Source organism: Petromyzon marinus, chromosome 27 (genome assembly GCF_048934315.1).
Source record: "Petromyzon marinus isolate PM22_M1 ecotype Great Lakes invasive population chromosome 27, UKy_Petmar_22M1.pri1.0, whole genome shotgun sequence".
Classification (NCBI taxonomy): domain Eukaryota; kingdom Metazoa; phylum Chordata; class Hyperoartia; order Petromyzontiformes; family Petromyzontidae; genus Petromyzon; species Petromyzon marinus.
This window is the reverse complement of record NC_133693.1, coordinates 9,085,208-9,097,930: the sequence shown is the minus strand read 5'-3', so window position 1 is coordinate 9,097,930 and position 12,723 is coordinate 9,085,208. Positions and strand designations below refer to the sequence as shown.

Here is a 12,723-nt window from a genome sequence, read left to right as displayed (position 1 = left end):
TTCCATTGCCAAGGATGAGTCTATCCACTGTTGAATGCCTCCACGAAGCGGAACTCCATTTAATTGATCCCAGAAAGGATGATGGAATCCGGATTTGATCTACCAACCTTTTGTCATTCGCGAGTCACTCGCTCAACCACTGAGCCACCTTGCCAGACACGACTGTCAGCTGTGCAGGTCAATGGCAATTTGATGTTCAAAGCTTACAAGTGCCTCCAATAAGTTGGCTCAGCCAAAAATGAGCGCCGTTCGCTGTGTGTGTTCGCAACGGAGGCACAAAAGCAGCTGGGTGTACACGGTGCTACCCTTAATGAGTACTCACTAACAGCACTTGCTTAAGAGTCTATCAGCCTAAACTAGAGCAACGTTGTCTTTATATATGTCCTGCCCTTGGGTAAATAGATGTGAAGTGTGTTGCTTTCCCACCCTTCTGTGGCTATAAAACAAAACAAAGCTCCCCCGTATAGCTTGAACAGTCTGTTGGGGAAAGTGCTGTTAGCGAGCACCTATGAAGGCTGGTACAGCACACGACGGGGTGGGTGGCCAGCACCTTTGTCTCTCTAATGTTTATGTTGACACACCGCACCAGGTACTCATTTTAGGCTGAGTCGATCTATGGTAGGCCCAGGACCGGTTCAGATAATCGTTACCGGTGTTGGCCATGAGCGGGAATCGAACTCGGATGGCCGGATTCATAGGGCGCTAACCACTACACTATATATACATATATAGACACACACATGATTCGAATTAAAAAGCACATGTGGAAATTGTCATTATCAGCAACATCAGCCACTATTTATCCACTGCTGGATGACGTTTGCCCCACACCATGATCATCCCTCGTGATCCTGGAATCCCACAATCCACCTCACTCCTGCACATGAACCAATTTCATTGCACCATCTGCCTGGTGGTTGCTCTTTCATTCTTTTGTCTTCCATTCCTTCACCAGCCTCATGCATTAGCCAGCATCCCTTCAAGCGATGTCTAATGCCCAAGCCCACTCACTTTTCTCAATATTCAATGCAATCTTCTCCAATTTTTGCTTTGTTCACTGAACCACCGTACGTCTCTCTCTGCGTCTCTTCGTGTAATTCAAAGCGTGCATCATTCCATGCTACTATGCGCACTCTTCAGATCCTGTTCAATTCTCTCTGTGCCAGTGTCTATGTTTCCGATGCGTATGTCGTTTCGTTTAATCAACAATGAAAGGAAAACTTTCTTCTTCGGAGACATTGGGAATGTAGGTTGAAAGATCAAATAATAAAAAAAATGTTATCTGGGTTTTTTTTTTGCTCAATGGGCACTTCTTAAAACAAGCAAGGAAAGGAGGCTAATTTTTTCAAACTTCTGCTTATGAAGCACCAAGAATTAATCATATTCTATGCATAGGCGTATTTTATTTTTGTTGCTGTACCCTTCGTTAAATCGAGAGTTGAAACACATGCATTGAAACACATGAAACATTGCCTGTTTTGCAAGGGCGACTTGGCTCGGAATTTTATGTTTATACATAAATATTTGTTAAAGATACCACCGAAAATACAATATATTGGGCGAACGCAAATAAAGAAGCCTAAAAGCAGAGGCCCCAATTTTGTGGCAGAAATAGCACTAAAATCTTGAACAGTTTCCCATTCAAGTGGAAAGAACATGCTCTCTGTTGCAGGATAGTACATGACCAACAATTTAAAATGTCTCATTTAATACATAAGATGATGTTCAATTAGCACTCTCTGTTCTCTCACCATGTCTCACTGTGTGGTGTAAGGATACGTCCTGAAATACACGGAAGATGCATTTCTCATAAAGGTGTTGGAATAACGCAGCCCATGAGAATGCTCAACGAGAAATAAGATTAATGGCTTTTAACGTACCGTTGGCATGTCTTCCCACTTAGGTCTGTTTTCGTCCGAAAGCAAATTGCTCACAATCTCCAAGAAATTCTGTAGTGGAGGTGGGCGGGAGAAATAAAATGCACGAAAATTTATTTCAATTCAGACAGTCGATTGTTCCAGGTTTCCCATGCGCATTCGTATGAACTACAGCAAAGCCATGCACGAACGGGGGAATCGCACGAAATACAATCTGGACACGGACACAGCATGGTTTATTTTCTACATCGGTAACAAGGCAATAGCCCCGAGATGGGCGTGTTTTTTGCACGTCGTCCCCGAAATAGAACATTCCACCATTTTAACCAAGATAACTTTGAAATTAATATTTGGATTGCATATTCATCACGAACGAAAGCCATACAAAGAGAGGAAGCTGCCGTATTCTCCCGCCATATTACGACGTGTAGCAAATTATTTTTTTGAGAGTGGGAACATCAGTGGGCGCAGGACACCACCGGCACACGGACGACAAAAGAATCGCTTATCATGCCGGTGGAAGCAGAATGCCCTTTGAACCGAACATTACAAAGTTCAAGATGCCACCTCTCTCCTTTTCAGGAACGCAGGCCACCCAAAAATTATATGGATAGAATGGAGCCACATTGGGCACGATCTTAAGAGTGTTCACGCTCCCTTCAGAATGCATGAAAGTGCGCTGAGTTAAAGTGTGTGTGCAGTGTGCGCGTGTGTGGGGAGCGATAGTGGAGCGGTTAGCGCACAGCGCTACGGATTCGTCGAACTGCGTAAAATTCCCGCTCATGGCCAACACCAGTGATGATTATCTGAAACCAGTGACCATTATCTGAACCGGTCCTGGGCCTCACCTAGGTCGATTCAGCCTCAAATGAGTACCTAGTGGGGTGTGTAAACATTGCCACTGGGGAGACAAAGGCCATCGGGCGTGATGCTGGCCACCCACCACTTCATGTGATGTGCCGGGCTTCATAGGTGCTCACTAACAGCACTTGCCCAACAGTATATTACAGGCTACTTGGGAGGATGGTCTTTGCCTTTATGTACGTGCCTGAATGTCCTCGCTGGTTGGGTCGCGAGAAACCCGGCGGGCCTCGTGCGTGAAGTTGCGCAGAACCTCAATGCAGGCCAGCAGGTCGCCGCTGTACAGCAACCGAGTCTGCGAGGTGCTCGCCAGGTTGCCCAAGACCGCAGCCATGCCCTCTGCAGTGGCCTGTCCCACCGCCAGCTGGTCCCTCATCTAACAACGATCACACACACAAGCCCACGTTCGTTATCAGCGTGGGCGAAACGTGACCTACGTACAGCTTTGGTTACAATATTCAACTCGCAGTTATAAGGTCACGAGTTAAACGTCGTGACGTCACTGGGCCATGGATTGGCTGATCCCCACCCTGTGAATGTGGAATTTTCACCATTGATGCTGGGCTAATGAAGATAAGTGCCACCCCATTGCTTGTTTGAACAGAGGGGAGTGAGAATTGATTAATTACCTGGTTCAAAAGTTTCAAGTGTGAATTGGCATTGATAGAATCTAAGATACAATCGGAGAGCAATTCTGGGGATCTGGTAGCGCAGTGGTTCGAGCACTGCGCTATGAGGCCAGTGACTTGAGATTGATTCCCAGCCATGGCTAACATCAGCGGCGAGTGATATCCAAACTGGTCCTGGTTATCTCTCCCCTTTCAGCAACGATCATTGTGAAGTCCGATCAACAAACCCACGTGACCATCACAGCATAGGGAGACGTTCATTCAGAAGTGAATTGGCCTGAAAATGGCGATAATTATTCGCACAGTACGGAACATAATGTCAGGTTCCCTAGACTCAGCTCATTTGCCCGAGTGGCAAAAGGTTAAAAAGGAAAAGCCCTCAAATTGCTCCCTCATTCTACTGCTGGCAGAAGGGCCATCGCTAGAGAGAGTGCTAGGCAGCCCCTTCACTCGATCGAGCGGGACGTCAATTATATGCCACGCACAAATGTGATTCTGAAAATGATCATCACGTCACAGCGAGCACAGATTTATCCAAACCGAGCAAAAAACACTGCACATTCATCTCCAGTTAAAGAAAGGGTGGACAACAAAGCCTGCCCCAATAAAGTTGTATAAACAGAGTTTATTTATACGTACATCACCTGCCAGTTCATGAGCAGGAGTGAGATGGATCGTGGCAATGGATGATGGTGAGGGTTGGCAATGGTGTGAGGTCACCAGCCAGCAGTGGATAAATAATGGGTGTAATAATCATGATATCAATTGTCATCATGATTTTCAATGAAGTGGCTCTCGAGTGAAGATTCTCTGAGTCCATATTGATATTTTGATCGTGTGTTTTACTCATGCATTTTATTCAGACGTTAATTAAAAACCATTTTTTATGAGGAGCTGTTGATTTGCAATGATTGCCGCTCAGGGTCTTTAAGTCCGCGGCCATTTAAATAAGAAATAAAAAATAACATTTCATCATATGCACCAAAACAATACAACGTAACTTCGTGAAGAATATCAACTTGACCATATATAGGCTCTTGCAAAAACAATACATTAGCATTTTGAGATTGTGAAGAAGAGCAAGGCATGATGTTTTATATGGTGAATGAGGGATGCATCGCGACAGAGCAGAATTTAATCCTGATCAAGACAATGGATGGATACGGTCATATGCATGAACACATGCCTTTGGAGTATTTGGTTGCAAAACATTCCCACACGACAAGCCACTTTGCTGAGCTATCATTTGTGGCCTGGTCACTTCTGAAATGGGCCTCACCTGGTAAAAATAAAAAAAAATTGTTTGGTTTATAAAAAGATGACAAGAGGAGAGGACAGTCTTAATGCTTGCGGTTAGATACTTGGAGGGCATGAAGAGAGATTTCCAGACCGTGGGAGCAGCAGCGGAGAAAGAGCGACCTCCGACTAAGAACGTCGTCAGAATCGAATCAGCTCAAACGTGACACGCGTTGTCATTTGCGAATTGCAAAAATAACACGGACGCATTTTCAACATTATTTCGGTGGTTCCTCCGGGATCATCCAACACAGTCCTTGGGGTGCAGCGCGTAAACAAGGCGACAACGTCACTGAAGCAAGGCCCATGCCCGAGAGGCCAGAAGAAGCAGAGCGCGAACGTCGCAGGGTCGCAGTCCACCGCCTCTCACCAACTGCAGCGCATTGCGGACGTCGTGGGAGACGCATCTGATGAAGCTTAGCTTTTCCCACGAGGCCACTCCATCGGAATTCAGCGAGCACTGCCGTATCACCACTCCTGTTCATTAGCCGGGGGGCGACAGCAATTAATATTATACAGGGGTAGCAGCATTAGGCTGCGTCAAGCCGGTATGTGCCGAGGCACTGGCTTTGTTTCGCTTAATTTCCTGTTCTGTGGCTCATTTTCAGCTGTTAACGTCTTCCCACAACCGGCAGCGAACTACACATTTTTAAAGGATGGTGCCTTGGAGTTCTTGTATCGTCCTACCTGATGGACACTGTGGTTTAAACGTTCTCTCTTCAAAGGTCAACTTACTTTCTCGGGTGCATTCTCAAAAATGGAATTGGGCTTCTGGAAGAGGAACGCTTTTTAGTGGGGTGCGTGTACTCTCCCTGGCATGTTCTCTGCCGTCTCTAAATGACCCAACGAAACGTAATAAGGCAACTTTGAGGGGAACATTTCCCCACAAGCACTTACACAGCTCACCAGGCATTGGCCGAGAGATCAGGCTGAGCAATAGAGAGGTGGAATTCTGAGCACTGCATTCACGAGGTTGGTAAGTGAGAGAGGTTGGTTATCTAGTGCTTTTAATATTTAACATACCCTAGTTTATATTCTTGGTTCTTTCTGTAGAGTCACTAGAAGGGAAATAATAAAATAATAAAAATATAAAACAATAAAATTCTCACGACGTGTCGACTGCAACACAAGCAATCATGGAACACCTGATGATGATTGCTTGTGTTGCAATCGAAACGTCGTGAGAATTTTATCGTTGTATATTTTTATTATTATTATATTATTTCCCTTCCACGTGACTTTACCGAAAGAACCAAGAATATGAATCCCTGCAGTCACGAAAGCTTTAAATCGAAATATACCCTTGTTTGTAAGGAGATCAACTTAATTTTTAAACCAATTTTTTTTATAACGCATCACCACAAAACACGGCGTAATGTTTTAAAAGATACCGTCATTTAACAATTTAACACCTCACATACTTTCTGATGCTCGTACTTTATAAATAATATATTCATATGGATCTTTGAGACCGGGTAAACTCTAAGCTGAAAAAGCATTTTAATGTTGCTGCAATTGATCTCGCTTCAATAAAAGTTGTCAATATTTGACCACGTAGGAGTGCCAGACTCACAAGCAAAAGCTGCAGGTTCACATCTCAGGTAAGGTTCGACTATGCCCATTATCTCTCCAGAATAAATGTTTTTCTCTCTCTAATTGTATCCCGATTGTAATGTCGCCAATAATATATATTGTTTTAAGGCAATTACCCTTCTTCACGGGGACATGAAACGATACCTGTTCTTTGAAGAATGGCCATTGCCGGAAATGTTGCCTATTCCATATTTTGATGTTAATGCCGCTATATTATTGACGGATGTGTGTCGAGTTCTTTTTTTTTGCATCAGAGTACACTACAATAGTAAGTAAAAAGAAGTGGAAGAGTCCGCAGGCAATGGTGATTAATCTTATTAAACGATAACGAACGAAAGCATGTTCGGAATTATACGCCGTCACATCCCTGATGTGAGAAACAAATACATTATAAATAATGAACCATATGTAAGAGCGGCTGTGAATGCTGCGGAGAGAATGACGTGTGGCAGTGGCAAGACATCCCTTTGTGGCGTGGGATGTGAAATAAGTGAACAATTCACAATAAGTCACTCAAATGGTCTTTAGGGACTTCAACAAATTTCAAACGGTAAAAATCCATTCCCCCCCATCAGTCATTTTTTTGGGTAAATGAATGCATGCAGTGTCTGTATAAATCTTAAGCAAGAGGTCGTCGATATCACAATCGGGTCGCATTTGAGAATAAACGTTACATTGCACTCTAGAAAGGCAGTGAGAAAAAATGTACACGCACGTACTGTATTATGCCCCAAAACAGATCCAATATAAAAGTGATTTAAAATTAATTTGGACGAAAACCAAAGGGCACCAATTTTCAAACCAATAAAAGAAAGTGGATTTTACAACAAGCAGAAACCTTGAAATAAAATCAACTTCTATAGATATTTAACTCTTAGAACACTCCGAAATGTCAAAGGAAATTAAGTGACTTTTGAAAAAAATTGCATTAATGTTTTGCGAGGTACAATATAAACATTTTTAATGCCTGTACACTGCTACATAGCATGCAAATATCATTTTGGGTATTGAATCATACATATCCAGATTGTCTAAAGGTTATCTGTTATATGTACTGTATGTCATATATACATTGTTTAAAAATATATATCAAACAAATATTTCCATACACATTTTGGAGGAGGGTTTATGACACACTAATTTAATGTGACCCAATTTTTGTCGTTGTCACGAATCATAATATCTGTCGTGAAAGCCCACGTGTTAAATTTACACGTTAGTTTACGTAAAATCGTAAATATCCTATTTCTTGCATGTTACACGCATCGTGAACAACCTGAGCATCGACATCAATCGATGAACTTATGCAACGGGTGCATACCTAGAAATCGCCACCAAGGAGACAGAGTAACAACAACAGCAACAACCACAACGGCCAAGGTAAGTGTTCGCGGTAATGGGTGATAGGTGGCGAGCGTGTGGCCACTGGGCGTGCTGCCCACGGACTCACCTGTGGCGTCAGTGGGGCAGCGGTTGGTGGCCACGTTGGTGGCAGCGGTTTTCTGCCACGTGACGGAGCCCAGCTGCTCTTGGCGGCAAATTTCGTGAGGAGCTGCGAAGGCAATAGGGGGATAATACTCACGATGACGATGATTGTTTACGTTTTCTTTGGTTCTTTCGGTAAAAGTAACCACGACGTTTCGATCACAACGCAAGCGGTCGTCATCAGGAAAAGGGGGTTAGCCTCTAAAGGTAAACTGTTTATAGAGGTTTAAAATGGGCGCAGCCCAAGTGTCAGCAGCATGGGCGGGGCAGCTTATGTTAATGTAGGTGGTGGGCAGCGACGGCGCCGGTGGTGGGTTTCCACCAATTAAAGGGCTGCCAGGTAAAAATTAGCATGTTAATGTAAGATCGGTGAGCAGCCTCCACGGCGAGCGCGCTGAGGTGGCTATGTTAATGTGAGAGATTAGCATGTTAATGTAAGATTGCAGAGCCACTGCCGAGTCGAGGTCGGCGTGCGGAGGTGGCTGTGTTGGTGTGAGAAATTTAACCTGTTAATGGAAAATCGGAGAGCCAAAAATAACTAACATCGGAAGGTGGAAGGATGGGAACATCACAGCCAGTTATGACTTAAACTGTTTGATCACATCCTTCCAATGATTGCTAAGTTTGTACCCATCCTCTCGGTTGAAATTGTGTCTGTGTCTTTATATATGGATGGCTTCATGAACGAATCTTTCTTGATAGCTAGTGGGCTTGCAAAGTACCTTCGTCTTAGAGAAATCAATTTTGTGTGAGCCCACCGCATTTAAACAATGATCAGCCACGGCCGAGGAATTGGTCCTACCATGTTTCAGATCTGCCTTATGTTCACGAACATGGTCCGTGACAAATGGGCGTAGCCATATGTTCACAAACACGGTCCGAGACATGTCGCCGTGGAGGCAACATCGTTGAACATCACCAGTGCCATCGTTGAACATCACTTACATTAACATTAGCTGCCCCACCCATGCTGCTGACATTTGGGCTACGCCCATTTCACACCTTCATGAACAGTTTGCCTTGAGAGGCTAACCCCCTTTTCCTGATGATGACCGCTTGTGTTGCGATCGAAACGTCGTGGTTTTAATTATTATAATATTTTTGTTATATCTACGTGACTTTACCGAAAGAACCAAAGAATATGAATTCCTGCAGTCGCGAAAGTTTTAAGTCAAAATGTATAAAGTTATCAAAGAAAACCACATTTGAATCCAAGGACTGTTTTTTTAGGAGGGTCCTGTGTTAAGGTTTTCATAGGACAAGACAGACACGGGGTGGGAAGGTGTGAAGGCCATTACTAAATATTACTGTCTTATAGCAGTGTAGCCCTGGGAGGTTTAATTAAACTTGTCACGATGAAAACAACTGTATTCAGAAATTATTAATTGAGTTATGCAGCCATTCAATTAAAATCACGCTGGCAAATATGTTTGAAGGACCAATAACATGGAAAATGTCAAAAACAATTACTCAATTGTGTCAATGTGACCGAATATCTAACCAAACTTTAAATATCAGTGCCTCCCTCCTCATGCGGAATTTCCAGCACTGTCTCAGTGGAATTTACAGCACTGTCTTAGTGCTGGAAATTCCACATTCCCATGGTGAACTCCAGACTTTAATGAAGACAATAACAATTGACTTGTGTTACTTATATTATCCAACCGAGAGGAACATGGGATCGTATGTACACCAGACTAGGATTTGCACTCTCAATTGAATTGTGAGTAAAATGTTATCACCCAGCACAGTATATACTACACATACTACAAATCTAATGGTATGGCACATGGCATTTTTATACACGTGTAAATCGCCGCAAAATAAATAAGTAGGGAAACTAATCGATTATGCACGGATTGTCAAATTGACTTCATGTTACAAAGAAAGTTCAGTGATTGCAAGTTTTCCATGACGGACTGGCTCTGTGCTTGAACTTCTTCTCTCCTACGGCAGGATGGAAAAGTAAGCGTGTTGAAACACGTTGTAGGTGAACGCAAAGTTTGTTCAACCAATCCACGGAGGCAGTAGGCGCAGCGTGGATCGCAGCGAGCACAGCCAGTTCGTCAGGGATGCGTTTGATGGTTTGCACTTCACCACATTTGCAGGTCAGCGATTCTGTGATCGTCCGTTTGTGGATGGCATACGCGTGTCTCCCACACTGCATTTCCGCATGGCTTAGCGAGGTCCGCGGTTGTCGTGGGAGATAGAAGCCTAGTGCTTCCACATAGCCTTAAATTTACTCATGAGTCCAATCTGTATATTTTATTAACAATCCTACAGGGCCACCTCATTGCACAGAGCTCAGCACTTAGGCTCCAGGGTAGATTCATGATCTCGGGTGCAACGTTTAAGGCCTGGCCGATCCTGAATCCAGCTGTGATGACACAGCGTTAATGTGGAAGTGAGATGTGCATACCGTGATGATGTTTGCTTAGTTAAATGTCCCAGATGTGCTATTGTTAAAAGTGTATGATGAAAGATTATGAGTTGGCTGAGTCATTCCTCAGACTTCAGGGCACTGAGTTAGCACTGATAAAATCACGGTTTCCAATCCGGGCAGCCACCTATTATTAAACTGGGTTCTCAACTGTACTGAGTAGCGAGTTAATGGTGTCTCTGAAGCCCACCAGTAACTACACAAAACAACAACAAATGCATCATGTAAAATTTCATTTTCTCTGTGGTTAAATTCCAACTTTGAGGATTTAAAATATCGATCTGACTTGTCATGCAGCAAACTTTTCTCCCATTCGTAAATCGTGCCCCTTTGTGTGTCGAAAAAGAAAAGGTCACTTGAAGTGATCTTTGAAGTTCTGTGAAATCCAGTTCTTCTGTGGTCCATTCTCTAATCCACAGGGCTTCGCTGTCCTGTGGGACTTCTTTGAATGAATACTTTGTATTGTGACTGTCAATAGCCCACGCGGGGTAGGGAAAAAAACATCTGCACTTTACATAGTCTCAGGAACTATGCACCCCCACCCCCTGACTGCGGCGGGGAGAGCCGGATGGGTTCAGTGGGTTCAGAAGTGGAGGGCCAATCCCACAGTGCCTCATGGCCTCTGACCAAAGTCACCTTGAATACAGCAAATCTCCTCATGTCTTGGAAGTTAAGTAGGGTTGAGCCTGGTTGTACTTTCAATGGGAACCTTCCTGGAAAATCAAGGTATTGTAGGATTCTCTATATATACCTGGTTAAAAATAGCTGGGTTATTTTTCTGGGTTCTCTAGTTTCCCCTTCACATGCCAAATGTTCTTTATTGGGAATTGGCCAAACACCCCAATAGGAGGAGACTCTTGAAAAAACAGTTGCTTGAGACTCAACGAGACATTTCTGGGCAAAGGGGGTGATTATTACACTATGTAACGCAATTTTTGTTGCTAGGTAGTAAGTGTTATTTCGTAATTGCTCATGCCTAAAGAGTATCGACAATGTCTATTATTCCCCACAAACTTTGCTTTTGTGACCAGGACAGTGATATTTTGAAATGTACTTATTTTCAATGAGAAAATGGGCGAATTTGTGTCTTTTCATTCACGTAAAGTCAGAAAAAAACAACATGAATCAAAATTAACATGTATTAATACTAAAGTAATAAAAAAATTACTACAAAAGATTTAGAAGTGAGTAGTTTTTCTAGATTTACGATTATACTGTAAATCACTTTCACGAATCAGCCCCCAAATGTAGTCTCCCATCATGTTCTCGTTATACTGTCCTTGGTAGCGGCGTTCAAAGTCCAGTATATCCTGGTGGAAGCGCTCACCCTGCTTCTCTGAGTATGCTCCCATGTTCTCCTTGAATTTATCAAAATGAGCATCAAGGATATGGACTTTGACGGACATCCTATAGCCCATTGTGCCATAGTTCTTCACCAGTCTCAACCAGCTTCACATAGTTTTCGACCTTGTGATTGCCCAGGAAGCCACGAACCACTGCGACAAAGCTGTTCCAAGCCGCTTTCTCCTTACTAGTGAGCTTCTTGGGGAATTCATTGCACTCCGGGATCTTCTTTATGTGGTCCGACGAAGACACCGGCTTTGACCTTTGCCTCAGACAGCTTAGGGAAGAAGTCTTGAAGGTACTTGAAGGCTGCCGACTCCTTATCTACAGCTCTGACAAATTGTTTCATAAGGCCCAAGTTGATGTGCAGTGGTGGCATCAGCACATTCCGGGACCCCACCAATGGCTCCCACTTGATGTTGTTCCTCCCCACAGAGAACTCGGTCCGCTGTGGCCAGTCCCGCCTGTGGTAGTGCGCCTTGGTGTCCCTGCTGTCCCAAAGGCAAAGATAGCAGGGCAACTTGGTAAAACCGCCTTGGAGACCCATCAGGAATGCCACCATTTTGAAGTCTCCAATGACCTCCCAGCCATACTCATCATACTTCAAGGCGTCTAGCAAGGTCTTGATGCTGTTGTAATCCTCTTTGAGGTGCACCAAGTGAGCCAGGGGATGAGACGGGTACTTGTTACCATTATGGATCAGCACGGCTTTGAGGCTCCTGGATGAGCTGTCAATGAAGAGGCGCCACTCATACTGGTTACAGGTGATTCACATTACCTCGAACAGACTGGTCACATTATTGCAGAAGCAGAGCCCATCTAGACGGGTGAAGAAGCTGCAAAAAGGTTGGTGATGCTTCCTCTGATCTGCGACTTGTACACTTTTATCCAACCAGTTCCACTGCTTGAGCCCCAACATCAAAAGCTCAGCATTGGACTTGGTGAGACTAAGATCTCTGATCAAGTCGTTGAGGTCTTTTTGGTTGGGGTAGTATGGGGTTCTCTCCTCAGCTCCATCTTTGAAATTGTCATCTGGATCTACAACGTCTTCCTCGCTCTCTGACTTGCTGCTCTCTTCTAAAGACGGCTGCTCTCTCTCCGGAGGAGTGGGTACGGGGAGCTCATGGCAGTGTGGCACCGGGGCGATGGATGAAGGAAGGTCTGGACACGTGATAGCAGGTGCATTCTTGCCAGTCCG

The 12,723-nt window shown here is 44.0% G+C and overlaps 1 protein-coding gene across 1 annotated transcript in view; it reads right to left on the bottom strand.

Annotated features, from left to right (window-relative positions):
* The window catches only part of ADGRB3 (adhesion G protein-coupled receptor B3), a 174,946-nt gene that overhangs the window by 82,057 nt on the left and 80,166 nt on the right, over window positions 1–12,723 (bottom strand). The window contains exons 8-11 of the mRNA XM_032961547.2: window positions 7,707–7,808; window positions 5,034–5,140; window positions 2,926–3,114; window positions 1,881–1,949 (exon numbers count right to left, since the gene is read on the bottom strand). Of these exons, the coding sequence (XP_032817438.2) occupies window positions 1,881–1,949; window positions 2,926–3,114; window positions 5,034–5,140; window positions 7,707–7,808 (467 nt within the window). The remainder of the gene's footprint in view (window positions 1–1,880; window positions 1,950–2,925; window positions 3,115–5,033; window positions 5,141–7,706; window positions 7,809–12,723) is intronic.